The 26,155-nt window shown below is 38.7% G+C and overlaps 1 protein-coding gene across 1 annotated transcript in view; it reads left to right on the top strand.

Annotated features, from left to right (window-relative positions):
• The window catches only part of celf4 (CUGBP, Elav-like family member 4), a 1,368,200-nt gene that overhangs the window by 1,316,209 nt on the left and 25,836 nt on the right, over nucleotides 1-26,155 (top strand). The window contains exons 12-13 of the mRNA XM_072252349.1: nucleotides 44-187; nucleotides 11,192-11,357. Of these exons, the coding sequence (XP_072108450.1) occupies nucleotides 44-187; nucleotides 11,192-11,319 (272 nt within the window). The 3' untranslated portion in view covers nucleotides 11,320-11,357. The remainder of the gene's footprint in view (nucleotides 1-43; nucleotides 188-11,191; nucleotides 11,358-26,155) is intronic.

Raw genomic sequence — 26,155 nt, 5'->3', positions numbered from 1 at the left:
AATCTGCCCATCTTTTCAACACAGTGCAATCATTTCTCTGCAGGTCCAGAGGGTTGCAACCTTTTTATCTATCACCTTCCTCAGGAGTTTGGAGATGCTGAGCTCATGCAAATGTTCCTGCCTTTTGGTAATGTCATCTCCTCAAAAGTGTTTGTGGACCGAGCGACAAACCAAAGTAAATGCTTTGGTGGGTACAGATAAAAAAATGTTCAATTGCTATTCTGTCAGACATGGTTTTAAAAAACTATATTTTGTGTCAATACACTGAAATAATTATGTCTAAAATATGGATCATTGCATAATCAGATTCTGCTCTGCTGTAGTTTATTGCTTAACCTTTCCCCTCAGCAACCCAGATGGGGTTTTAACCAACAATATATTTTGCTGAGGGAAAATGGTTGAATTATAGTAAACATTATAATATTCTTGCTTTGTTTTTAGATAACCAGATGCCCTTGTACGTAGATGTGCAGAATACTGTATTTCCTTGAATAGAACAAAGTCCTTGAATACACTTTGTACATAGAGTTATTGTTTGCTACTGAAAACCTAAACAGAATCATAAAAATCAACGCTCTTCCAACTAACAAAACTGTTTTGGAGCAAGCACAAATCCTGGCTTGAAAATGAGATGTAGCTAAACTTGAGTAGTTTCTAGATTAAATTGATGTGCTGGGATCTGCGATCTTGGGACATGAATACACCCAGCTCATGTTTTTAGATTTGGGTTGCTATTTATCAAGAAAGTGAAGTGAAAGGTTTTAGCTGAATCAATCACTTTAGCCATCGAGCTGTATGAGGGAACAGGAAGAGCTACAATTTGGATTTAACATGAATTTGGTCATTATTGAAAAAGATTCCTTTTCAGAGATATATGGTGTGAATGGTTCACATCTGAGCAGCTCCCAGGCCCTTAAGGTTATCACTGTGTATTTTTATTAAAGTAAATCACATTTGTGTTGTCTAAAGTCTAATAAATCAATGGTTCCAAATTTACCAGATTTTCCAAAATTAAAAACTTGAAAGGACCAATCACAAGTTACCACCAAAGCTCCTGCATAAAGCAACTCTTTACGTATTGGTTGTATGCTCTTGTGTTTTATTTTTCTGCTGCCTTTACCAAGCTCAGTAGGTACATGTGAGATTAAGTTTTGCTCTGTAAGATAAAGACAGTCGTTTGTATTCAAGGAAATAAGATATTTATTCGGTTAACCTGTACACAGTGGAACAAACTTAAAATACAAAATAAATTTGTTGATGATTATAAGCAGACGACTTAAAATAATGTTTGAAATTTCCAGATAAAAATTCTCAAACAGGATCAAAAGCTGTAAGTGAGTCCCACTGTAAACTCCTCTACTGATTTCATGGCCTAATCTAGCACATTTTGTAGTACTACAGAATGACCTAGTATGCTGTGTAAACATACTTATTGCAGAGAGGCTTATAAATAAAAGATAACATCAAAATATTTCATCATTTATACTGTTTCAACTTGCTAAGCATAGAATGTTCAGCAGTTGATTTCTAAAAGAAACCATTCCTTCAGTACTTCGTGGTTTCCTGCACATTACTAGTTGTATGTTTGTTAAAATAAGGAACATCAATTTTCAAAATGTGTTTTGCTGTAACATGGGCTTTGTTGTATATCATCATGTGGTGCACATGTCACTAATAAAATTAATACAAAGTGCTAAAGTTATTTCTAAGAAATTAAATGCTCTATTGGTGTATGCTACAAAATCCGTCTGTGAACAACTGTAATTAGGTAAAAAAGCTAAAGGTAATATCTGGCTTTTGTGGTTCTTTAAAGCTTTATTCTATGGCAATTGCCACTATTCTCAATAAAGACCCTCTGAATTTGTCCATGTCTATGGCACACAGTGAGATTTTGATCTTTCCTGTGTGCAGAAGTGATAATGTATTGTAGCCAAAGTGTATTTGGGTCAATTTGTTATTTTTTTGAATTTGCAAGATAAGTAAAATAATTTACGCATCTAATTGTTCAGCTTTCTGAGTTCCCCAAAAGACCAATCAGTATTTTAAACCCTTTAAGGATTTCTGTTGTATTGCTGCAAAGCTGAAGAACTCTGCCAAACAGAAATAATCAACTTGTGAAGAAACAGGAATATTCTGCAGAGCTCCAAATTTTATAATAACGTGCAGAAACCCAGTGATCCTGATACTGCAATTATCTTCTAATTTCTTACACTTTTCAAGGTGGAAAACTCTTTTCTAATCCTCAAAGGGTTATCACAGAATTCCAAACCAACATTTGGCATTTATTATGTCTGAGCAATATAGAATGCATTTTGAATGAGTAACTTAATTGAAACTAATTAGAATAAAGGTTAAAAATGTCACATCAGCTGGATATTGTCTGCTTATCTTGTAGGGGTGTGCAGTGACTTAACTGTAAACCTGAGAAGTTAATGCAAGCATCCCCAACTCAGTAATTTTCATGGCTTTTGGTTACATTTAAAATCTTTCTTTATATGTTGTAAGGATGTATGAAAGTTAACCATCACACTTATATAAAATAATAACCTTCAAAATGGGATTGCCAGACCTCATGAGGCTAGAAAAGAATCCCTAAAGATTTGTGTGTTATTAGATTAATGCCCATCCGCTTTCAAATTCTGTGTATCTTTGCATTTGCCGCTGTGCTAAGACATTCCTTCAGTGGAACTAGACTGATAAAAAAATTATTTCTCCCTGTCCCCCGAGTGAAGAGACTTGTTTTGCCAATGCATTGAGTTGTCTCAGAACTTCAGCTTTTTAATCAAAACGCTATTCCATTATCAGTAGGAAATTTCTTGTTGGATAGAACAGGAAGTTTTTCTCACAGTATTTCTGAACAAACTTGGGCATAGGGTTGTGAATTACACATTGGTAAAAAGTGCAGAAGTTAAACTTAGAGAGAAGAATTTTACCTCATATTTGAATTCCATTCTTCAATATGGCCAATAGTAAATTATTGCGAGTCAAGTTTCTTTAACCACATGAACCTAACAACTGTTGAGATTTAAACTCTTTGACTGCTTGACTTAATTAGGAAAGGGTACCCTACTGAGAACTATGCAGATGATTTCATTTTAATAAACTTCCTTTTTGGATCCGCAAGTAATTGTGCAAATCAGCAGCAGAAGCCCTAATCAGTCTCATGTAAATTGTTCCATGGGCAGCACAGTGGTGCAGGTAGCAGAGTCGTTGCTTCACAGCACTAGAGAGCCAGGTTCGATCCTCACCTTCAGTGGTACTTGTGTGGAGTTTGCTCATTCTCCAATTGACCATGTGGATTTCCTCAGGTTCTGCCGGTTTCCACCCACATCGCAGAGATGCATGGGTTGCTAGGTTAATCAGCCAATATAAATTGTTCATCGCTTACAAGCAGGTAAAACTTGGGCAATTGATGAGACTGTGAGGGAAAGTAACAGAAATGAATTCTTGTACGATTAATATAAATAGTGGTTGATGAACAAAGCAGACTTAGTGAGCAGAAAAGTGTTGTGATTCTGGATGTTTATATGACTATATGATTGAAAGACTGTTGCACTTAATCCTCAAAAGGGAGGTGATTGGTCAATAGTGTTAATTGCACTGTTCCAGTGGAGTAATCATTAAAAAAAGAGATTGCACCTCAATAAAGAGTATTAATTCCATGGTTATTTAGTGTTGGTCATTGGAACACTCTCATATTGACAGTGGTGTTTAAATAGGTTGCACCAACAAATTTAATAATTAAAAATGTATACAGGCACTAATCTCACACAGTTATCAAAATCTTCCTTTTAACCTACAGGAGGTTTCTAATCTTGTCATAAATGTAATGATTTGTCCATGTTAATCCAGTACCAGGCACAATCGCAAGAATTAATAACAGAACTATCCTATGAGGAAGGACCCTATAAGAAGGGCATATAAAATCTACTAAAGATTCCATGTCACATAGCCTGTTCGAGATAAAGATTTAATTAAATGTTCTCCATAAAATCAAGCCATTTTTTGCAATATTTAAATACAAAAAGAAAAAAATCAAAGGTTTGCTTTTAATGGCCAGTTTTCTTTCAATACTATCCCTAATTGTCCTTGTATATGCAATATATTTCATTGGCACTCTTATGGTCATCAGATTTACTCACATCATAGCTAAGTTGAAACCAAGATTTACCACATCATGAATTACTTTAGTTGTTTAATTTAATTAATTTAATTAATTCTTTTTCCTGAAGTTGAAACTGTGGAGTATTTTCTCTCACATTTATTATACATTTAATTACCTGATATTCTGCACATTTCTTTCCAATTGCAGTGGTATCCTGCCTTGCAGCATCATCTCAATAGCCCCACTTCTCCACTAAAAAACTCCACCCTCAGCAATTCAAGCAGATAGAACAGGCACATTGTCATCTTTGAGAATTTAAAGTGGATCAGATGAGAGCCCATGGTTCTTTGGGACATTAAATCGGTTGGAAATAAATAGTCTTGGCAACAAGTACTAGAAATAATAGTTAAACTTGATCACTAAATGTTCACCGCCTACACTGTCCACAATTAAACTTTCTGTACTGTCTGTTCCATTGCATTACATTTATTTAAAAAATAACTATAATCTCTGTATGGAAATAAAGAAAATGTTCTCTCTGCATCAGAATATTATAATAACCTACACAGATTAAAGGCTGTCCTGTATGAGCCTCTTTCACAGCTTTGGTTTTTAACCTGTACTTATTGGTAATAAAACTTTTTAGGATTTATTTTATTAGTTCCCATAAATATCTTGTAAACTTGATTAGTACACCTCAAATTCTGTTTTCAGTAACAACAGATTAAATGCCCATTTTTTAAACTATTAGCTTTAAACTTGATGCCGCAACCATTTTTATTCATTTCTGTTCTCAAACAATAGTATCTGTCTTACAAATAAGGAGCTATATTTATACAATATCAATACAATCTTTTGATTTAAATAGAAGGTAGTTTCAGGCGCCTCACCCATACCACCAGAGAACAGTTATTACCCCACAACCATCAGGCTCCTGAACCAACGTGGATAACTTCACTCATTTCAACACTGAACTGATTCCACAACTTGTAGACAAACTTTCAAGGACTCTACAACTCAATGTTATTTACTTACCTTGTTTATTATTTATGCATTTTGTCTTCTTTTTGCATATCAGTTGTTTGTCAGTTTTTGTCATTTATGGTTTTTTCATTAATTTTATTGTTTTCTTTATTTTTCTCTAAATGCCTGCAAGAAAACTAATCTCAAGGTAGTGTACTTTGATAATAAATTTACTTTGAACTTTGAACTCACCTGGTGGAAGTACATTTTGTGACTTTGCTAGTACACATTTCCACAGGTGTACAATCTTCAGCATTTCGGAAGTTACTGAGATGGACAGACTCCTTTTGGCCAATCAAGTTCAAACTGGCCAAATGAACATAATTCAAATAATCTCACTTCTTTTCAGCCTTGTGGGTTAGAACACTTTAAATATTCTTGAAGGAAAAGAGATTGACAAAATTTGATCTGATGTCCACTAAGCTTATCTTTACAAATTGTTGAGGTACAAAACAGATGGTTTATTAAATTCCATCACATCCCTACTGCACCAAGTGGAGTAATCTTGTTCCTCATGGCTCCCTCCAGGCAGTTCAGCAATTTAAGGTAGACTTCTCATGTCTATTAATAACCTGAAGCAGGGAAGGTCAGTTTTGGATGCATATTTTCAGAGCTAAAATGAATCAAAGACCTAGTTCTTTCCAAACTGATGATATGAATACTAACAAACAAGAGAAAATCTGCAGATGCTGTAAGTCTGAGCAACACATACAAAATGCTGGTGGAACTCAGCAGGCCAGACAGCATCTATGGAAAAAAGTACAGTCGATGTTTCTGGCCAAAGCCCTTCAGCAGGACAGCTGAGTTCCTCCAGTATTTTATGTGTGTTTATACGAATATTGATTTTCCCTTTCCGGTAAAAAATATTTCTCTCACCCTTCTATTCTTCTCTCCTTCCCTTCTATTCCCCACTCTGGCCCCTCTCTGCCTATCGCCACCCCCCTGGGCCCCTCCTCCTTCCCTTTCTCCTATGGTCCACTCTCCTCTCCAACCTTTTACGTTTCCTACCCGCCTGGCTTCACCTACCACCTTCCAGTTATCATCTTTCCCCTCCTCCCACCTTTTTATTCTATCATCTTCCCCCTTCCTTTCCAGTCCTGAACAATGGTCTTGGTCCAAAACATCGACTGTTTATTCATTTCCTTAGATGTTCCTCCAGCATTTTGTGTGTGCAGTGCCCTAGTTTACAATGTCCCTGTCACCCCAGCCAGCTCATTAGGTGATTGACCAATATAGAGTGTGAACTTTGATGGCAAAATATGCTGCTGACTTTCAGTACTGGGTGTTTGAAAGTTATGGTTGGCAAAAAGAATCTCTCTCCTTCTGGCCTACAAAGTGCAGCAAAGGCATCTGGCAGGAAGACCCGGCTCATTTGGTTATTGGAATAGTCACCTATTACCAATCAGCATCTGATAGAAGGAGTGGATAAGGACTTTTCTGAGCTTTAAACCCAGGGGGTGAGGTAGTTAATATTACCCCTGTAATGGACATCAAATATTTTTTCTCGCACTTCTTTCTCCTACGTCCTCTAAATGTATAAAAAACTACGCTTAAGGTTGCAATATGCCATATACTTTTGTCACTGTCATTAAAAAAGTGTTTATTAAGATATTTATATTCGGATACTGCAACAAATTTTATTTGTCTCATGTCGCATAAATTTTTGTCGTTCTTTACAATATAATTACTTCCTCGTAATACATTTGTAATTACTATGTTAAGAACCAAAATATCAGACAGAATGATGACATTTATCAGCGTCCTCAGTAATACACTGTAATGATAAAGTTGGTGAGGGTTGAAGTAGCAACTTTTAATGGTATTAATTGACTTTTTACGCTACTTTTAAAATAATGTGTTTTAATCGGTTTAGCATGGGATAATAACATGCTGTACTGGCATTTTCTTTTCATAAGAATTATCTGCTTTACTCTCATCTCTCTGCTCTTTTCTAATGCCCTATAATATTTTCCTTTAGTGTTTATTGCCTCAAAAATGTTGACTTCAAGAGCCTCTTGCAGTGGTAATTTGATATTCTAATAGCATGCATTTTTAATATTTTAATAACCCATTGAGTTAAAAAAAACCTTGTAGCCTTCTGACTTAAGTTATCCTCCAAGACAATTTTTAAATTTAAACATCCCAGAAAGAGTTGTGTAGTCAGATAAACAACCCTCTTTCTCCTGACTACTGACGGCTGCCTCTTCCAATCTGATGAAGAGAAGTGTTGCATGTAGACTGTATCAATAACATCTAAGTGCTTAATAATGGTTCATTTTATCCAGGGGCTTTTGACTAGTCATATATTTATCACCACAAAGGAGTAAATAATGGGTCTTTAGTAGTATAAAATAAACAAAAACAGGAAAGTTAAAGAAACTGAAAATTCCAGGAAATACAGAAAGAGGTAAGATATGTTAACCTCGTTTTTTTTTTAAATTCTGGATGTTGAAAAACGTTCTGTATCTTTCCAGATATTTTTGTTCTTCTTCATGAGTAGACAAATAGCTGAATTACTGCCAGTGTTTAGATAGTATTGCTTAGAGAAAATCTGTTTCAGAGAAAATGTTTTTGCAGCCAAGTTATAGGCTTTTTTAAAGTAAAAGACGGAAGAATTTGATATAAGTATGCAGAGCATGTATAGGATAATAACACTGGCAGTAATTTATTATCTAATGTACCTCAAGATTGGAACAGTAAGGAATGATTGTTAGAAACGCAATTAAGAGAAAAATCATTGCTGCCAATACAGTAGAGAATAAATTATTTTTATTAGTTCTATAAATGATATTCCAACAAAATATAATTGCAGTTATTTTTGTATTTTTTGAAAGAAAATTGATTTAGCCTAAAACTGTCCTCGTTATTGTCCCTGTTAGAATTATATTGATTGATGAAATGTTCATAACTGGCCTTCCTTACCAGATGTCACAGTGGTAATTTGGAGGGAAACGATTCATCTCCACATGTCCCTGTTATGACTCAGACACAGCCCAGTAAGAACTTTGACTGTTTAAACTGCACAAAGCAGAGCACTGCACAATAATAGAAATACCACTGTCATATGCAGTTTCAGCAAAGAAAATATGCAGAGTTAGATTTCAAAAAGCATAGCCATGTCAATCAGAAATATCAAAGAAAGGGTCATGGAAAATTGTGCAAACTCTGAAGAGTTCACTTTCAAGAAGTTTAAATATCAGAATCAGAATCGGGTTTAATATCACCGGCATATGTTGTGAGATTTGTTAACTTTGCTGCAGCAGTACAATGCAATACATAATAACAGAAAAAAACTGAATTACAGTAAGTATATATGTATACTAAATAGTTAAATGAGTAATTAAAAATGCGAAATAAAAAGAGTAGTGAGGTAGTGTTCATGGGTTCAATGTCCATTCAGAAATCAGATGGCAGAGGCGAAGAAGCTGTTCTTGAATCACTGAGTGTGTGCCTTCACACTTCTGTACCTCCTTCCTGATGTAGCAGTGAGAACAAGGCATGACCTGGGTGTTGGGGGATCCTTAATGATGAACGCCACCTTTTTAAGTCTTCGCTCCTTGAAGATGTCCTGGATGCTACTGAGGCTAGTAACCATGATAGAGCTGACTAAGCTTAAAACTCTCTGCAGTTTACTTCAATCCTGTGCAGCAGCCCCCCACCCCCGCCCCACCCCATTCCAGACAGTGATTCTTCTTAACTCAAGAAATTTTATACTAGATGTCATTGTGACAAATTCATTTTCATTTTTCTCTAATGCCTCCTTATTAGGCATCAGAGAAAACTTATTTGCCTTCTCACAAGAAAACTGTTCAAAAGTCTGTTTGTTTTTTTTTGCTACTTAGAATTACAAAACAAGTCAAAAGGTGAACAGTATCAATAAAGAAGGATTCTAGAAAAAAAATCACTCAGCACCTATTTGAGGGATTCGTTCATCTGAAGTTTGGAATATTTAATAACCTTAATTGCCCTGTCATTATTCCTTTATTATTTCATTTCCTTAGCTGATAGAAATAATAATAATAAGACAATTATTTCTTTCTGCAAACAACTCAGTGAAAGTTATGCCAACATAATCCAATAAAGTTTAGAGCAAGTAACGGGCAGTTGTTTCCATAGCAAATCTAAGTTGCTTCAGAAGGTTATTTTTTATGTGAGACAAAATCATTTCAAACGTGCTTAAATATTCCTCTTAAAATAATAAGGGATTAAAATATGTTGAGATTGATGTTAACCTAAGAACTGATCTGGCTGCAGTGTTTTTACAAAGAAATGAAAAGCAGAAAATGCTGACCTGGCAGCGTATATTAATATCATTGTCAGAATTTTTTTTAAATACTGAGACCAGAATGTCCATTGATATCATGTCTCGTTTAAATATGTTTTAGTGGCACATGTGCTTCCAGAGCTCTTCAGAAGTACGGCATCCACCATATTGGTAAAGACTGCAACCTAGACATCCAACACCTTTTGTGCAGGAACAAAAGCATGGTATAAAGCCCAGGAAATTCTGGGATGAATGGGATGCACCATTATTTACTGTGCATCATAACTTCCCAGGATTTTCACTCCTTCTATCCCTAACCCTGCATCTGTCCCATTTATGTCGAGACAATTATAGATTTCCTCATTTCACATTGGTTTTATCGCTACATTTACATTTAGGAGCTTAAAATTTGTAATTCACATTGGAGCCTCTTTGAATAACTCCTGAAGACCTTGACCATCCTGAAAAAATTTGCTTGGTTTGTCTGGTATTCGAGTAATTCTTTCAGTGAAGATTTTACTATTTAACAAAATAAACATAAAAGCATTTTGCAGTAGATTTAAAAACTCAAAGGATAGAACGATTAAGTATTAGCTCCAGATAATTAATTTCACATTTTATCTATTTTGTTTGTAATTAATCTTCAATCATAAAATGAATTCTTTATGCATTTAGCAAGCTATCAGGTTAAGCTTGTTACCTGCATAAAGTTTTCACTTAAAATATAGTTCTACTAGCAGTTAAGTCACATCAGCAATTAGAAGCTTGCTGGGGCTAATATATGAAGACATGGAAAGGAATTTCATCTAGGTTTTTGATGTCATCTGCGTAACCTTTCTGAGATAGTCTTGATTTAAAATGGTATCTTAATATACTGAAATTCGCCAATAGTCTGGCAGGGACCAGTTGGGTTGAAAGATCTGTGTCCATATAGATTAACTCAAAAGATTTTCTTAGGTAAAAGTCAAATTTAGCAAGCTAGTCAAATCTGGAGGGTATTTTTATCTGGTCGGAAATCAGATTCATCAACAATTCTCAGTTTGTTAATTCTGTGACCTGGTCCTATTTTTAAGGCCACTTATTTGGACTTTAGTTACATTGGTCTAGTTTGGCAAAATGTACACACTGAAATCTTCATCTCTGCACACCCCAATTTAAAGTGATAAGATTTTATACTGCAACAATGTAAGGTTGGACCAGACTGATTTCTGATCCTTGATGCTAAGTTTGCCATCAAAAAAGTAAAGAGAGATTTTCCTTCTCCATCTCTGTTTGTTTCCTATTTTGGTCCATCGTGGCACTTTCTTCTCCCACCCCCCTCCCCTGTACTCATCAGTCACCTCTATCTTTCCTGACCAGCAGAAATCAATTCAGCATATCAGATTATACTAGCAATAAAATGATTCAAATCTTCACATTTGCACAAAACAATGAACTGAATTTTGATACAAATACAAGCAACATTGCATTTAGCTAAAGTAGCTAAATACCTAGAAAACAAAATCAGAAATTAACTTGGTCCAGCCTATGTATAAAAATATTGTGATTACCAGGTTTAAAAAAATTGTTAAAGAAATTGTAATAATGATACTTTAATGTATGGGACTTGAACTCTTCAGAGCTTAAATTCTTTGGTTTCCCTGGAGGATGTTTCCACTTAAATGTGGAGGTACCCTTTAAGTGGAAAGAGCAGTCTGGTGAAAGCAAGGGGTTGAGCTGAGGTCTTAAGCAATACAAGCATGAACTGTTATATTAGTTCTTCCTGGCCCACGAAGTTGTAAAACCAATGTTTTTGGCAGGTTTTGTGAGTTTTGACAATCCTGCCAGTGCCCAGGCTGCCATCCAGGCAATGAATGGTTTTCAAATTGGCATGAAGAGGCTGAAAGTACAGCTCAAGAGGCCGAAAGATGCCAACCGTCCTTACTGAACCGCTACAACTCAACTGAGACTTGAGAGCTATTACAGGTAATTTTCAGAATTTCTGGTATCCTCATATATACGTATATTGTGGTATTTACTTCTGTGATTCCTATCACCATTTTAACCTCTGGTGCCTATTATTTGTATTCAATCAATTCATTCATGGCTATGAGTTCTAAGGTTAATATTTCACAGAATATTGGGATTAATCTAATATTAAAAATTACCAATTGTTTCATAAATGAATATCAAATGTTTGACAAGAATAATGGCTTCTTTGAAATGACTTATAAGACTATAAAGTTTGTATAAGCATCATATTCTCAAAAGCATGCAAGACAAGTTAATGTAGTTAATAGAAATAAATTGGCAATATTTATGTAGGTTATGTTAACTACTACTATTATTCAACCATGGTTTTGTTTTACTGAGGTGAACCATTGAATGGAACAGTGTGTATTTATAAAATTGTGGGGTTTGGAATTAGTTTTGGTGCCTTATTTTACAGGTATAATATTGAGCAGGCAATCTATACACAAAATCCATGTGAATGTCTATAGTTAGAGTGTTCAGAAGGATATCTAGAGCCTGCACCAAATGCATGCATTGCATGCAAACAGGGAACTTTGTATCTTTTCCAGAATACACACCTAGCATTGGCCTGCTATTTCTATGATACTTATGTCCAGCCAGAAATTTAACTTTGATGGTTGCCACCAAATCTAACTTGGAATTGAAATTAGTTCATTATTGTCACATGAACTGTGGTACGGTAAAAAAAAAGTTGTCCTGAATACTGTTTATACAAATCAAATCATTACTACAGGGCATTGATGTAGTAAAAGATAAAACAATAACAATGCAGAATGAAGTGCGAAGCTAAAGAGAAAGTGTAGTGCAGGTAGACAGTAATGGCAGTGATGCAAAGCACAATGCTTTGCAGTACCAGCATCCTGGGTTCAGTTCCCGCCACTGCCTGTAAGGAGTTGGTACGTTCTGCTCGTGACAGTGTGGGTTTCCTCCGGGTGCTCTGGTTTCCTCCCACAGTCCGAAGACATACAAGTTGGTAGGTTAGTTGGTCATGGTATTAGCCTCGTGATTAGGCTAGGATTAAGTTGTGGATTGCCGGGTGGCATGACTCGAAAGGCAAGAAAGACTTACTCCATGCTGTATCTCAATAAATAAAAATAACTAAAGAAAAAAGGTGCAAGGTCATAATGCGGCCATTTGTGAGATCTTGTCATACTAGGGAACAATTCAATAGCTTTATAACAGCAGAGTCGAGGCTGTCCTTGAGCTTAGATGAACCCTGCTTTCAGGCGTTTTTATCTTCTGTCTGATGAGAGAGAGGAGAGGAAAGAATGTCCTGGAGGGGTGGTATCTTTGATTGTGCTGGGTGCTTTACTGAGGCAGCAAGAGTGTACGAGGAGTCCGTGGAGGTGAAGCTGGCTTATGTGACATGCTGAGCCGTGTCCACAAACCTCCGCAGTTTCTTTCGGACAGTGCGAGGAGTTGCCATATCAAGCCGTGATGCATCCGGATAGGATCCCCGGATGTGGATCTGGTCCAGGCAGCAGCAGTCCCAAAGGCCACTGTCCACTCCCACTGGGCTTGCTCCCAATGCAGCCAGCCTGAGAAGCAGCAATAACCTGAAATTCATATGAGGCCCAACACAATATAGACCTCTAGCTGGCCAACAGATTGGATCATTCCCTACACTCAGTTCATGTCAGCAGACTCCTTCATGTTAAATTGATTCATTCTTGATCTACTATCACCTGTCATTAAGTTATGCACTTCTCTGCAAGAGCAAAGTGAAATGAGGGAAATGTCTTACGTACATTTAAGAATCTTGAAGCATATGACTGATGGCTGGATGTTCATAATGAAAAGGATGGTGTGAGTACAGAGATCAATAAAATAGGAATCTTTGGTCATGAGGACTTGGTTTTCAAAGCATTACTGTACATGTCATTTTTTCATTAGATAACAGGCAATGCACAGTGCAAATTAATGCTGTGCAAAAAAAATACAGTGGTAAAATCAGCTTGATTAGAAATAGCTGTGCACTTAATAGTCTTCATTTTAAATGATATTGTGTTGACACTGACATTAGATAGTGGGCCTCACCTCAAAGTAATTACATGCTGGATAAATAGGATTATAGCTGTGAAATAATTTTATATACAGTATTTATATGATTTAAAATACGTTACGAGATTCAGTCCTTTTAAAGATAAAGCTACAAGCTTCAAGTTTCTCTCTTTGCTTGAAGGACGCAATTCTCTCGTGCAAGAAGTATTTTTTAATCTTCTGCAGGAGTCCAGTATTTGATTTTTCCCTTTAGAACAGGGCAGGGTTGCTCTGGGGTTAATAATAGTTTCGTTAACGGGGTGGGGTGTCAGAAAATGACAATCAACACAGTACAGTTAATCAAATTAATAAGAACAAACGCCTTTGAGATTGCAGTGGTGGACTAAACAAATGATATATTAAGTAAATAGTTATGGCAATAATCCATTTTTTATGTGTTGGACCCATGATTTTAGAAATTCATAATTTTTCTCCACTCAATGAGCACAAAGTCCATTTCTCTAGATGTTGGATGCAATTAGTCCACTCAGCACTGTAACCCAATTCTATTAGAAGAACATGTGCTTGTACCACAGACATAAATAAGTATTCAATGAATGGTGTAATTCCCCAAGTAATGCTTATTTGAAAACAAATTGTGTCATTTTGCTTTTTATCATTGGTCACTCTCAGGATAACCATATTCTATTAGCACTATTCTCTGAGAAGGCCTCAGCATAAATTAAATAATAATGTCTGCATTCCCCAATTTCTTAAGCTCTGAACCATAAGACAAGGGAGCAGTATAAGGCCCACTGGGTCTGCTCTGCTATTCCATCATGGCTGATTTATCATCCCATTCAAACACATTCTCTGTCTTCCCCTCAAACCTTTGACACCCTGACTAATCAAGAACCTATTAACCTCCACTTTAAACATACCCAATGACTTGGCCTCCATCGCCGTCTGCAGCAATGAATTCCTCTGATTCAAGACTCTCTGGATAAAGAAATTCGTTCTCATCTCTTTTTCCACTCCAAGCATCATTATCGCTCCATCTTGTTTCCCTTCTTTATGAAGTTGCTTAAAATCTATCTCTTCGGCTTAAAGTCTTCTGATGTGACGGCAGAACTATTGCCTCAGTGCACCTGCAGTCTGCTTTGCCACACTTCGTGCATGGAGTCTGCACCATAGAAACACTTGTCCCCCAGTTGCCATGCTCACATACACGCTGGAAGACTGCCACAGAATGAAACTCCTGCAGTCCAGTTTTGACCTGCCTATGGTTACACCTCAGCTGGGTTATCAACGTAGTGTAGGGTGAAGCTGACAAGGCAACAATACGAAAAGAACGCGCATCTCCGCAATGTGAAAACCTATGGTCACAGAGTCGTATTCTGTCAGCCCTAGTCTCCTGCAAAAGAGAATGAGATGTTATCATCAATCTTTAAGTAAATAGTATTAACACAGAACATAAGAACAGTACAGCAAGTACAGGGCCTTCGGCCCACCATCTTGGGCCAACCTTTTAACCTACCTGAAGATCATCTAACACTTCCATCCTATATAACCCTCCATTTTTCTTTCCTCTATATATCTCTCTAAGAGTTTCTTAACTCTTCCGAATATATCTCCTTCTACTACCTCCCTGGTGGCACGTTCAATGCATGCTGAGTGCATAATTCTGAGTAAATGCATAATTCTGAGTAAAAACCGGCCTCTGACATTTCCCTTATACTTTCCTCCAATCACCTTAAAATTATGCCCTCTCCTGTTAGCCATTTCCACCCCAGGACAGATATTAGTGCACCACATTTTAAACAAAAGCAGATAGAGCGCTACAAGTCTAAACTGGTACGAGTGCAGAGGAGATTCACCAGGACCTTGCTTGGCATAAAGCCCTGAAGGTGGGTCTCACCCCAAAACGTCAACTGTTTGTTCATTTCCATGGATGCTGCCTGGCCTGCTGCGTTCCTCCAGCATTTTGATGTGTGTTGCTCGGGACAGAGTGCTTCAGTTAGGATGAGTAGACGGGAGAGGTCAGGCCTGTTTACCCCAGAGCAGTGGAAATTAAGAGGGGACATGACAGAGGCATATAAAACAATGAAGAGTATAGATAGGGTAGAATGCAGAAAACCTTTCCTTTTATCAGACCAGAATAACACTAGAGAATATAGATTAAGGGGAAGGGGTAAGAGATTTAGAGGAGATCTGAGGGACCCTTTTTCAACCAGAGAACAGTGAGTACCTGGAATGCATTGCCAGAGAGAGTGGTGGTAGCAGCATCTTAGAAGTGTATAAGTATCTGAATTGCCTAGACATAGAAGGCAATAGGTCAAGTGCTGGAAGATGGGATTAATGGGGTTAGTAACCACTGATCAGTAAGGATATGGAGGGCTGAATGGCCTGTTCTACAATACATGACTCCATGGCTAACGCACTCCCAGTTACGCCACTGGTGCTTAGGGCAGCAATGAAGCTCCTCACCTCTGGTGCTGTTCAGGGCTTCCTTCCTCATGCCAGTGGCTTCCTCTTGGTTTTCACTACTGTCCCGGGTTGAGACCCAGGAATACCATCACACTCAGATGTAGAAGGATTCTTCATTGCTGCTTCCGAAACAATCTTGTTTTTCTAGTCAGGGTTGTTAGCCCTGAGCAGAAGCCTTGAACCCGGAGGACCACTGACCACTATTTCTCTGGCCTCTACCCTTTGATCTGTTAGACATGGGTGACCCTACCAAAAGCCAAAGCATGAAGCCCTGATTCCAGCCAGCATAGCTCGCTGGGTCATTGAGGCACACAAGCCTCCAAGCCCTATGTCAAGGCTGTGGTCCTCCGTGACACAACATTTTAATGCTGCTGTGACCTCAGCTGCCATTGGCAATGCGGTCCTTGCCTTGCTCTGAAGCTGAATTGTGTTTGCAGCCGATGGCAGATTGCAATAAAGATGTTCCAGTTGACATACTATACAGGTTCAGGGAGGTGCAGTTGAGGTGAAGGTATTTGAGCACATTGAGTAAATTTGACCTCATCCTGAGACTTTCCTTCACCTCCTCTTCCAGCAACTTTCGATACTCTACACTATTTTTCTCCTGGTTTATGCTGAGTTGAAACTCATGCCACAGGAGGAATAGTTTTGAGCAAAGGCCTTAGAGTCAAGTGAAAGTTCTTCAGCCTCTGCTACATGTCCCTTTTTTAGACGAAAGAAGTCAATCGGGAGTCCATGTCCTTTTTAAATATTATTAGCATGAGTTCCTCCCCGCTTTTGAAACCTTGGGAGGCTCTACAAGGTCAAGCCTTTAATGGATCTGGGCCTGTACTCATTGGAGAATAGAAAACTTGGGAGTTGATGGGAATCATATCGAAACTGATCGGATATTGAAAGGCCTGGACAGACTGCACTTGGACAGGATGTTTCCTAGTGTGGGTGAGTCTAAGGCCAGAGGGTACAACGTTAGAGTACAAGGATATCCCTTTAGAATAGAGATGAGCACGAATTTCTTTTGCCAGAGGGGATGAATCAATGGAATTCATGGGTGTGGATGCCAAGTCATTGAGTTTATTTAAAGTGGAGGTTGATAGGTTTTTGTTTAGTAAGGGCATCAAATGTTACAGGGAGAAGGCAAGAGAATGGAGTTGAGAGGGATTATAAATCAGTCATTGATGGAATGATGGGGCAGGCGCAATGGCATAATTCTGCTTCGATATCTTGTGGTTATAAAAAGGTCACTAGTTGGAATATTGAGCTATAAGTCAGGAGTTACCTGCCCTCCCCAGAATGATGTCCCGGTACAAGTCACTCTACTGGAAGTTCATCTTTTATCTTCATGATTTATTTATTTTGTTATTCAGAGACTCTGCACTTCCGTCCCAAAAAGTCCATGGTGTCCAAGTGCTAGCCTGTACGTCTTTGGGGTGTGGAAGAAAACCAGAGCATCCAGGGAGAACCCACGCGATCACGGAGAGAATGTACATACTCCTTATAGACGGTGGCTGGAATCGAACCCTGGTTGCTGGCACTGTAATAGCGCTACGTTAACCACGACGCTACCGTTCCACCCCAGTGAGCTAAGAGCACACATAGTGGCATAAAATGCAGGCTAATTATCTAAATCTATGCCAAAACATTCAGTTTTAACAGCTCCAGAACAGTGAACATGCATTAACAAGCATGTGTATAAAGTATTGTTTTCATTCTTGTTCTTTACTGAATAAATTCGAATGAGATATAACAAATACCATTGTGATGAGGTGACAACTGTAAATGACAGTGTTCAAATCTTGGCCACAATGGTCTCCTTTACTGGATATTGGGGAAGCTAAAGTGATAATATTTATGTATTTTAAGGAGAAAAAAACAAAGAGAGCCACTGAAAGTAAATGTTAATTATCACATTTCTAACTAAAATTTCATCCCTGCTTAGAGGTGCAAAGCATCCCTCGTGAACACATCAGCAAATTGTATTCTGCCTCTGAAGTTAATGGATTCGATTCAGAGCGGGCATACAACATGCTGAGGTAACTAAACGGCACATGAGATTTACCAACTGGGATTGAATTACTAGGCTTGTTTACCAAGTTCAATTTGATTTTGTGCTAATATTACCTTATGTTTAAGTAAAGCATAAAGCTTTGCAAAGAGACTTCATTGAAACATTTCAGATATCATTTTGCAAGATACTGATTGGTTTCCCCTCCAATGTTACTTCAAGGAGGCTTGTCCCCAGCCACATTTGTTCTTCCGATCCAAGTGCAAGGAGGAGAGAATTTTTTTCCCATGAATTCTCATTCAGAATTATAATATAAACCTTGATGACAGACAAATTTATTCTTTATTTTTTAGAACAAACAGTTCTGTCCTGAGCTCTGACTTTTTCTTCAGGGCTTGAATTATAAACTCCAATAAATTCATAATACCTCGATTTAGATGGAAGCTTTGAATTATTTTGTTAAATTTCCAGATAACATGGGTTGTCATGTTCATAGCTCCATTGCTAAATCTGTTTGTGCTTGATTATATGCGAGATCTATTTCTATCAGGATAATGTAATTTTACCGAACGAGTTGCATTAAAGAGCACATCTGTCAGAGGTACAGAAGAATCAGAGCTAGATGTGAGTTTTACAAATGGCATTCATTAAGTTGAAACCAACTGTAATATAGCAAGTCAGCAGCTGAGTGAGGCAGGAAAGGAATGAACAAACAAGAATTTCTAATGATTTCGAAACATTTTGATTGATTGAGCCCAAATGGTAGTCATCTATTTACAGAACAATTGGTTACGCTGTTCAGTGTGGCATCTATCAGTAGCTTGGTGGCTTACTCAAACCAGACCTGTTCTTACCTGCTCTTTGTTTCCAGGATTAGGAATAACATTGACCATTGAGGTTGGGTGAGATCTCAACGGAGATCATGGGTTAAGGGTGAATAGTGAAATGTTTAGGGGGTCATGAGGGGAATCTTCTTCACTCAGATGGTAGTGAGAGTGTGGGAAGAGCTACCAGCTGAAATGGTGGATGTGGATTAGATTGCAACATTTAAGAGAAATTTGGATAGGTATACTGATGGGATGAGTATGGAGGGTTATGGTCAAGGTGCTGGTTGTTAGGACTAGGCAGATTAATAGCTTGGCATGGACTGGGTGGGCCAAAGGGCCTGCTTCTGAGCTGTAGTGTTCAAAGGTTCATTTTATTGTCAAAGCATGCATGTACAATACAACTCTGGTATTCGTCTTCACCAGATAGCCATGAAATACAGAAAAACCATGTGAGTTGTTGCAAGAAAAGACATCAACTTCACCCCACTCCCTGACATGAAAAAGGAAATGAAGCAACATTCACAAACCCCCAAACCCCCCCACCCCCACCCCCAAAGAAAAGAAGCAGTGACAGTAGTGACAACGTTCTTGGATCTATGACTCTGATTGCTGCACATTATCCACCCATGAAAATCAAAATAAATATCCTCAGGGCTGAATTAGCAAAGTTATTAATGATGTTATAAAGGACATTTGACAGGGTTCCCTGTGGTAGGCTCATATAGGAAGACAGGAGGCATGGGATCCAGGAAAACTGGGCTTCATGGATTCAGATTTGGCTTGCCCACAGGGTGGTTGTAAATGGGGTGTATTCTGCCTGGGAGTCAGTGGTGTTCCACAAGGATCTCTTCTGGGACCCTGCCATTTGTGATTTTTATTAATGACTTCGATGAGGAAGTGGAAAAGTGGGTCAGTACGATGGTGTGGAGAGTGTAGAAGGTTGTCATAGTTTACAATAGGACTGAGAAGTGGCAGTTGGAGTTAATCCAGATAAGTGTGAAGGTCAAATTTAAAGGCAGAGTACAGGGTTAATGGCAGGATTCTTAGCAGTGTGGAGGAACTGAGGGATCTTGAGGTCCACACCCATAGGTCTCTCAAGACACATAAACTGATAAGAAGGCATATGGTATGTTGGCCTTATTAGTTGGCGGATTGAGTTCAAGAGCTGAGAGGTAATGTTTTTTGTACAGAGAGTAGTTGGTTTGTGGAACACACTGCCAGGAGTGGTGGTAGAAGTAGATGCATAGAGATATTTAAGAAACTCTTAGAAAGGTACATGGATGGAAGAAAAGTGGAGATCTACGTTGGAGGGAAGTGACAGATTGCTTTTAGAGTAGGTTAAAAGGTCAGCTCAACATCATAGGCTGAAGGGCCTGTGTGTTCTAAGTTCTACAATATGTTCTCAGTTCTAAAACAGAAAGAGCTGGAAAAGGTCAACAGACAAGACAGCATCTGCAGAAAGAGAAACAATTAACGTTACAGACTGAAGATCCTTCAGCAGAATATTCACCACAGAACATGAGGCTACAGTCTCCCAAATAGTCACAGACCTTATTCAGGAGATCGCTTTAGTACCACGTCCAAACTTATTGCACCCCAGTCCCATATAGCTAGCGTTTACTTCCAGCAGGGAGTAAGTTATTATAAAAAGTCTCCAACCTGAAATGTTAACTGTCCCTCTTTCAATGGGATGCTGTTTAGCCTAATGAGTTTATGCAGTATGGGTTATCCTAGGCATCTGACAATAAGGACCTGCAAAGAATTGTGAGGGCTGCTGACAGGATCATTGGGGTCTCCCTTCCACCCATCCGAGATATTTATCAGGACCGCTGTGTTCAACAAGCTGTGTAAATACAAAGAGAAAAATGAGATAGTAATAATAAATCAATAACCAATAAACATCGAGAGCCTGAGATGAAGAGACCTTGAAAGTGAGTATATAGGTTGTGGGAACAGTTCAGTGATGTGGTGAGTGAAGTTGAATGAAGTTTTCCCGTCCAGTTCAAGAGCCTGATGGTTGAGGGGTACTAACTGTTCCTGAAACTGAGTCTCCTGTACCTCCTTCCTGATGGCAGCACTAAGCAGAGAGCATAGTCTGGATGGTTATGGATCTCGGTGATGGATGCTTCGTTCCTGTGACAGCACTCCTTGTAGATGTGCTCAATGGGTGGGCTTTACCAGTGATAGATAGTGAATAGCAGGGCCCTGAGAAGAGTTATAGAACAGTGAGACATCGGGGTACAAGTACATACATCCCTGAAAGTGGCAACACTGGTGGGCAGAGTAGTGACAAAAGTATATAATACACTTGCTTTCATTGGCTGAAGCTGGGGCGCTCTGTTTCCGTGGATGGTTGCGAAGAGAAAGCACTTCAGGATGTATATTGTATACATTTCTCTGACATTAAATGTACCTTTGAAACCTTTGAAATACAGGATTTGGGACATCATAATAGAGTTGTTCAAGTTTTTGGTTAGGCAGCACTTGCAGTGTTGTGTGTATTTCTGGTCGCCACGCCTTAGGAAGGGTGTGATTATTCCAGAGAGGATGCAGGAACAATTCGCAGGAGTGTCATCTGATCTGGAGGGCTTGAGTCACGAGGAGAGAGAGAGTTTCCTGTGGATCAAAGGAGGCTGAGGGGTGTCCTGATAAAAATGAGGTGAATAATTTCAGTTGTTTTCGCTGGGTAGTGGATTCTGAAACTAGAGGATACAGGTTTAATGTGATCTGAGGGGCATGTTTTCACACTTGAGAGGCAGGTACAACTTCAGTGTTTAAAAGACACTTAGACGTGGATAAGAAAGCTTCAGAGGGAATGTGCCAAACTCAGACAAATGGGATTCATTCAAATAGGTATCTTGGTCAGCATGGACAAGTTCTGAGGCTGTGCACTCTGGTTCTAGACCTCCCAACTATAGGAAGCATCTTTTCCATGTCCACTCTATCTAGGTCTTTCCATTCAGAATCAGAATCAGGTTTATTATCACCGGAATGTGACGCGAAATTTTTTTAACTTAGCAGCAGCAGTTCAATGCAATACATAATCTAGCAGACAGAAAAAAATAATAATAACAAATAAACAAATAAATCAATTACAGTATATGTATATCGAATAGGTTTTTTAATAAGTGCATAAACAGAAATACCTTATATTAAAAAAAAGTGAGGTAGTGTCCAAAGATTCAATGTCCATTTAGGAATTGGATAGCTGTTCCTGAATGCTGAGTGTGTGCCTTCAGGTTTCTGTATCTGCTACCTGATGGTGACAGTGAGAAAAGGGCATGCCCTGGGTGCTGGAGGTCCTTAATAATGGACACTGCTTTTGTGAGACACCGCTCCCTGAAGATGTCCTGGTTACTTTGTAGGTTATTACCCAAGATAGAGCTGACTAGATTTACAACCCTCTGCAACTTCTTTCAGTCCTGTGCCCCTCCATACCAGACAGTGATGCAGCCTGTCAGAATACTCTCCACAGTACAACTATAGAAGTTTTTGTGTGTATTTGTTGACATGCCAAATCCCTTCAGACTCCTAATGAGGTATAGTCACTGTCTTGCCTTCTTTGTAATTACATCGATATGTTGGGACCAGGTTAGGTCCTCAGAGATCTTGACACCCAGAAACCTGAATCTGCTCATTCTATCCATTTCTGATCCCTCTATGAGTATTGGTATGTGTTTGTTCCTCTTACCCTTCCTGAAGTCCACAATCAGCTCTTTCGTCTTACTGACATTGAGTACCAGGTTGTTGCTGCAGCACCATTCCGCTAGTTGGCATATCTCACTCCTGTACGCCCTCTCGTCACCACCTGAGATTCTACCAACAATGGTTGTATCATCCATTGGGCAGAAGATACAAAAGTCTAAATGCACGTACAGAACGGTCAGTCTCAAGGACAGCTTCTATCTTTTCTTATGATAAAATGTACTTCACAATCCACCTCATCATGACTTTGAACTTGAACTGCCATTACAGCGCTGTGCTTTCCCTGTACTTTAACCTAACACTCTACGTCCTGCTATTGCTTTCCCCTTGTACTCCCTTGATGTGCCGATGTGAGGATATATTTAGTATGGATGGTATGCAAAATAAAGTTTTTTTTACTGGAACTTGGCACATGTGAAAAGACTGACAATTAACCACAATTTAACAACTTACGGCAGTGGGAACAGTTACGAGGTGAAATCTGTTTCACATGCTCTTGTGCAGTGTGGACATGTTATCCAAAAGAATAAACGTCCAGCCAGCATCTATGCAGAGGCATCTGCTGTTAGAAGTATTTAACCTATTCTGCTCAACTTCCTTCTTAATTGGAATGTCATCAGAAAAAAAAAGTTAGCTGTAATGTAGTTGATGTGTCTTTCACTTCATGGCTTAAAATTGCTTATTATAAATTCAAGATTCAAGACTGTTCAATGTTATTACCAGAACACACGTGTAAAGGAAAGCAAAATAATTGTTATTCCAGATTTGATTGAGCATATGTAGTAAAAACACACTAAGATAAAAAAACACAATAATTAAAAAAATATAATAAATATAAATACATAAATTAGCTTAAATACATAGGTTGATTTTACATACATAAGGTAATGCTAGGTACAGGAATTTTTGTAAATAAGGTGACTGACAGGAAATGATAAAGTAGTTGTGGTGAGAGGTGTGGAATGGTGGGTTAGTGGGTGGGGGTGTTGATCAGCCTTACTGCTTGAGGAAAGTAACTGTTTTTGAGTCGGGTCATTCTCACATGGACGCTACGTCAATTCCTCCCTGATGAGAGAGGGACAAACAGTCCATGAGCAGAGTGGGTGAGATCATCCTTCATGATGTTACTGGCCCTTTTCCAGCACCTTTCTGTATATACGTCTTTGATGGCAGGTACCTGTTGTAGAGACTTCCTGTCTGTTGCTGTGTAGTTTCCATACCATGGAGTTAGAATAGAGATGAGGAGGAATTAATTTAGCCAGAGGGTGGTGAATATGTGGAATTTATTGCACAAATGGCTGTGGAGGCCAACTCATTGGGTATACTTAATGTCCTTGATGGCAGGCAGGTGGTGCTGGTGATGTTTTGGACAGTTTTGACTACCCATTGTAACGTGGTGAAACCAGAAATTGGTTATCTGAAACTGAGGAAACCTGTTGAGTTAGAACACAAAAAGTAAAACTGCAACAGCTGGATATCTGAAATAAAAGCAGATTGTGTTGCAAGCAAACTATATCAATCAGCATCTTAGATAGCATCCTTCTGCCTGGAGGACCCATCCAAACAACGCCTGTCTTTTCTTGTCCAAATCCAGCTGTTGCTATCCAGCAAATTTGGATTTTGTTGCACTATTGAAATATTCATCTTTTGCTGGAAATGTGGGTCATCTAGTGTCTGTAGATATTATGGCGAAGCAATGTACTTATGATTGAAAGTAATAATAATAACATAGCAAGAAATTATCAGGTGGTCAAACTCAGATGTCAGATGGGGGTGGAATTATTCATTCTGCTCTACCAGGTTAAATGAATTGCCTTCTTGTCTATATTTAGTCTTACTGTCCTCCCTTTCTCATTATTTTAATTAATGGCAAATTGCTGAGAATTTATAAGGAATTGGTTAGACCACATTTGGAATATTGTGAGCAGTTTTGGGTCCAGCATCTGAGCAGGGATGTGCTGGACCTGGAGAGGGCCCAGGATCACAAGAATGATTCCAGGAATGAAATGGTTATCTTATGAGGAGCATTTGAAAGCTCCAGACCTGTACTTGCTGGAGTTAAGAAAAATTAGGGGAACTCATTGAAACTATCGAATATTGAAAAGCCTAGATAGAGTAGATAGGAAGGGGATGGGAGAGTCTAGGACTGGACTGCACAAAATACAAGGATGTCCCTTTGGAACAAAGCTAAGGAGGAATTCCTTTAGCCAGAAGGTGGCGAATCTGTGGAACTTATTACCACAGATGCCTACGGAGGCCAAGTCATTGTGTATATTTAAAGCAGAGGTTGATAGATTCTTGATCGGTAAGGATGTCAAAGATTACAAGGAGAAGGCAGAAGAATGCAGTTAAGAAGGATAGTAAATCAACCATGATGGAATGGATCAAACTCAGTGGGCAGAATAGCCTAATTGTGTTCCTATGTCTTATGGTCTTATAATAAATATAATTGTTAACGATGGAGCAAATCCTCAGGCCCAATACTCGTTCTAGTGACCAGGAATTACAACAGCACTCCAGTGTGTCTCCAGCATGGTGTCAGTGTTAAGTTAAGAGCAGCATTGTCAGCGTTCCCCACCTGTGTCAGATGGATTTTTCAAGGAGTTAAACAGGGCAACAAAATCTTCCACAAATTTCCCAGCTGTTAGGCTGGAATATCTACCCCAATCCTACACAGGGTTAAACCTAATGCAAGCACAACAGTCTTTGTTCAAATGAATGAAAATCTGGAACAGAAACAGGTTTATTATCACTGGCATATGTCATGGAATTTGTTGTTTTCTGGCAGCAGTACAGTGTAAGACATTTAAAAAATCTAAGTTACAATTAATCAATCAAAAAATAGTGCAAATAGTGTTAATCAGGTCATGGTCTGTTCAGAAATAAGACTTGGAGACATCCAAAAGACCATAAGACATTTGCAGGAGCAGAATTAGGAACATTCAGCCATGAGTTAGCTCCACCATTTGATAAGGTCTGATTTACTTTCCCTCTCAATTCCATTCTCTTACCTTCTTATTACCCTTCTTAACTGCATTCTTCTGCCTTCTCATTGTAATCTTTGACATCCTTATTAATCAAGAATCTACCAATCTCTGCTTTAAATGTACCCAATGACTTGGCCTCCACAGCCATCTGGGGAGGTAAGTTCCTCAGATTCACCACCTTCTGGGTTAAGAAACTCCTCTCATCTCTGTTCTAAAGGGACATCCTTGTATTCTGGAGCTGTGCCACTTGGTCCTAGATGCTCCCATCTATCTAGATCTTTCAATATTTGACAGGTTTCAGTGAGATCCATCCTCATTCTTCTAAACCCCAATGAGTACAGGCCCAAAGCCAGCAAATGCTCCTCATATGTTAACTCTTTCATTCCTGGGATCTTTCTCATGAACCCCTTATGGCAGTGGTCCTCAACCTCTGGGCCGTGGACCGATACCGATTCGCGAAGCATGCAGGGGAGCAGTGGTAGCCGGGACGCACTCAGCACATCTTTACGAAAAAAGCTGAAATAAACAAGCTAATTAATTAGGTGCCGCCTGGCACGTAAATGTTGGCCCAGATCAGAGGCGATTGCCGATTTCGTCGCCTCTGATCTGGGCCGACACTTATGTGCCGAGCGGCACCTAATTAATTAGCTTGTTTATTTCGGCTTTTTTCTTAAAGATGTGCTGGGTGCGTTCCGGATACCGCTGGACCCCTGCATGCTTCACGGATCAGTATCGGTCCACGGCCCGGAGGTTGGGGACCAC

The sequence above is a fragment of the Mobula birostris genome, chromosome 3 (assembly GCF_030028105.1).
Source record: "Mobula birostris isolate sMobBir1 chromosome 3, sMobBir1.hap1, whole genome shotgun sequence".
Classification (NCBI taxonomy): domain Eukaryota; kingdom Metazoa; phylum Chordata; class Chondrichthyes; order Myliobatiformes; family Myliobatidae; genus Mobula; species Mobula birostris.
Note: the sequence above shows the minus strand (reverse complement) of the source record. Positions and strands in the feature narration are given on the sequence as shown.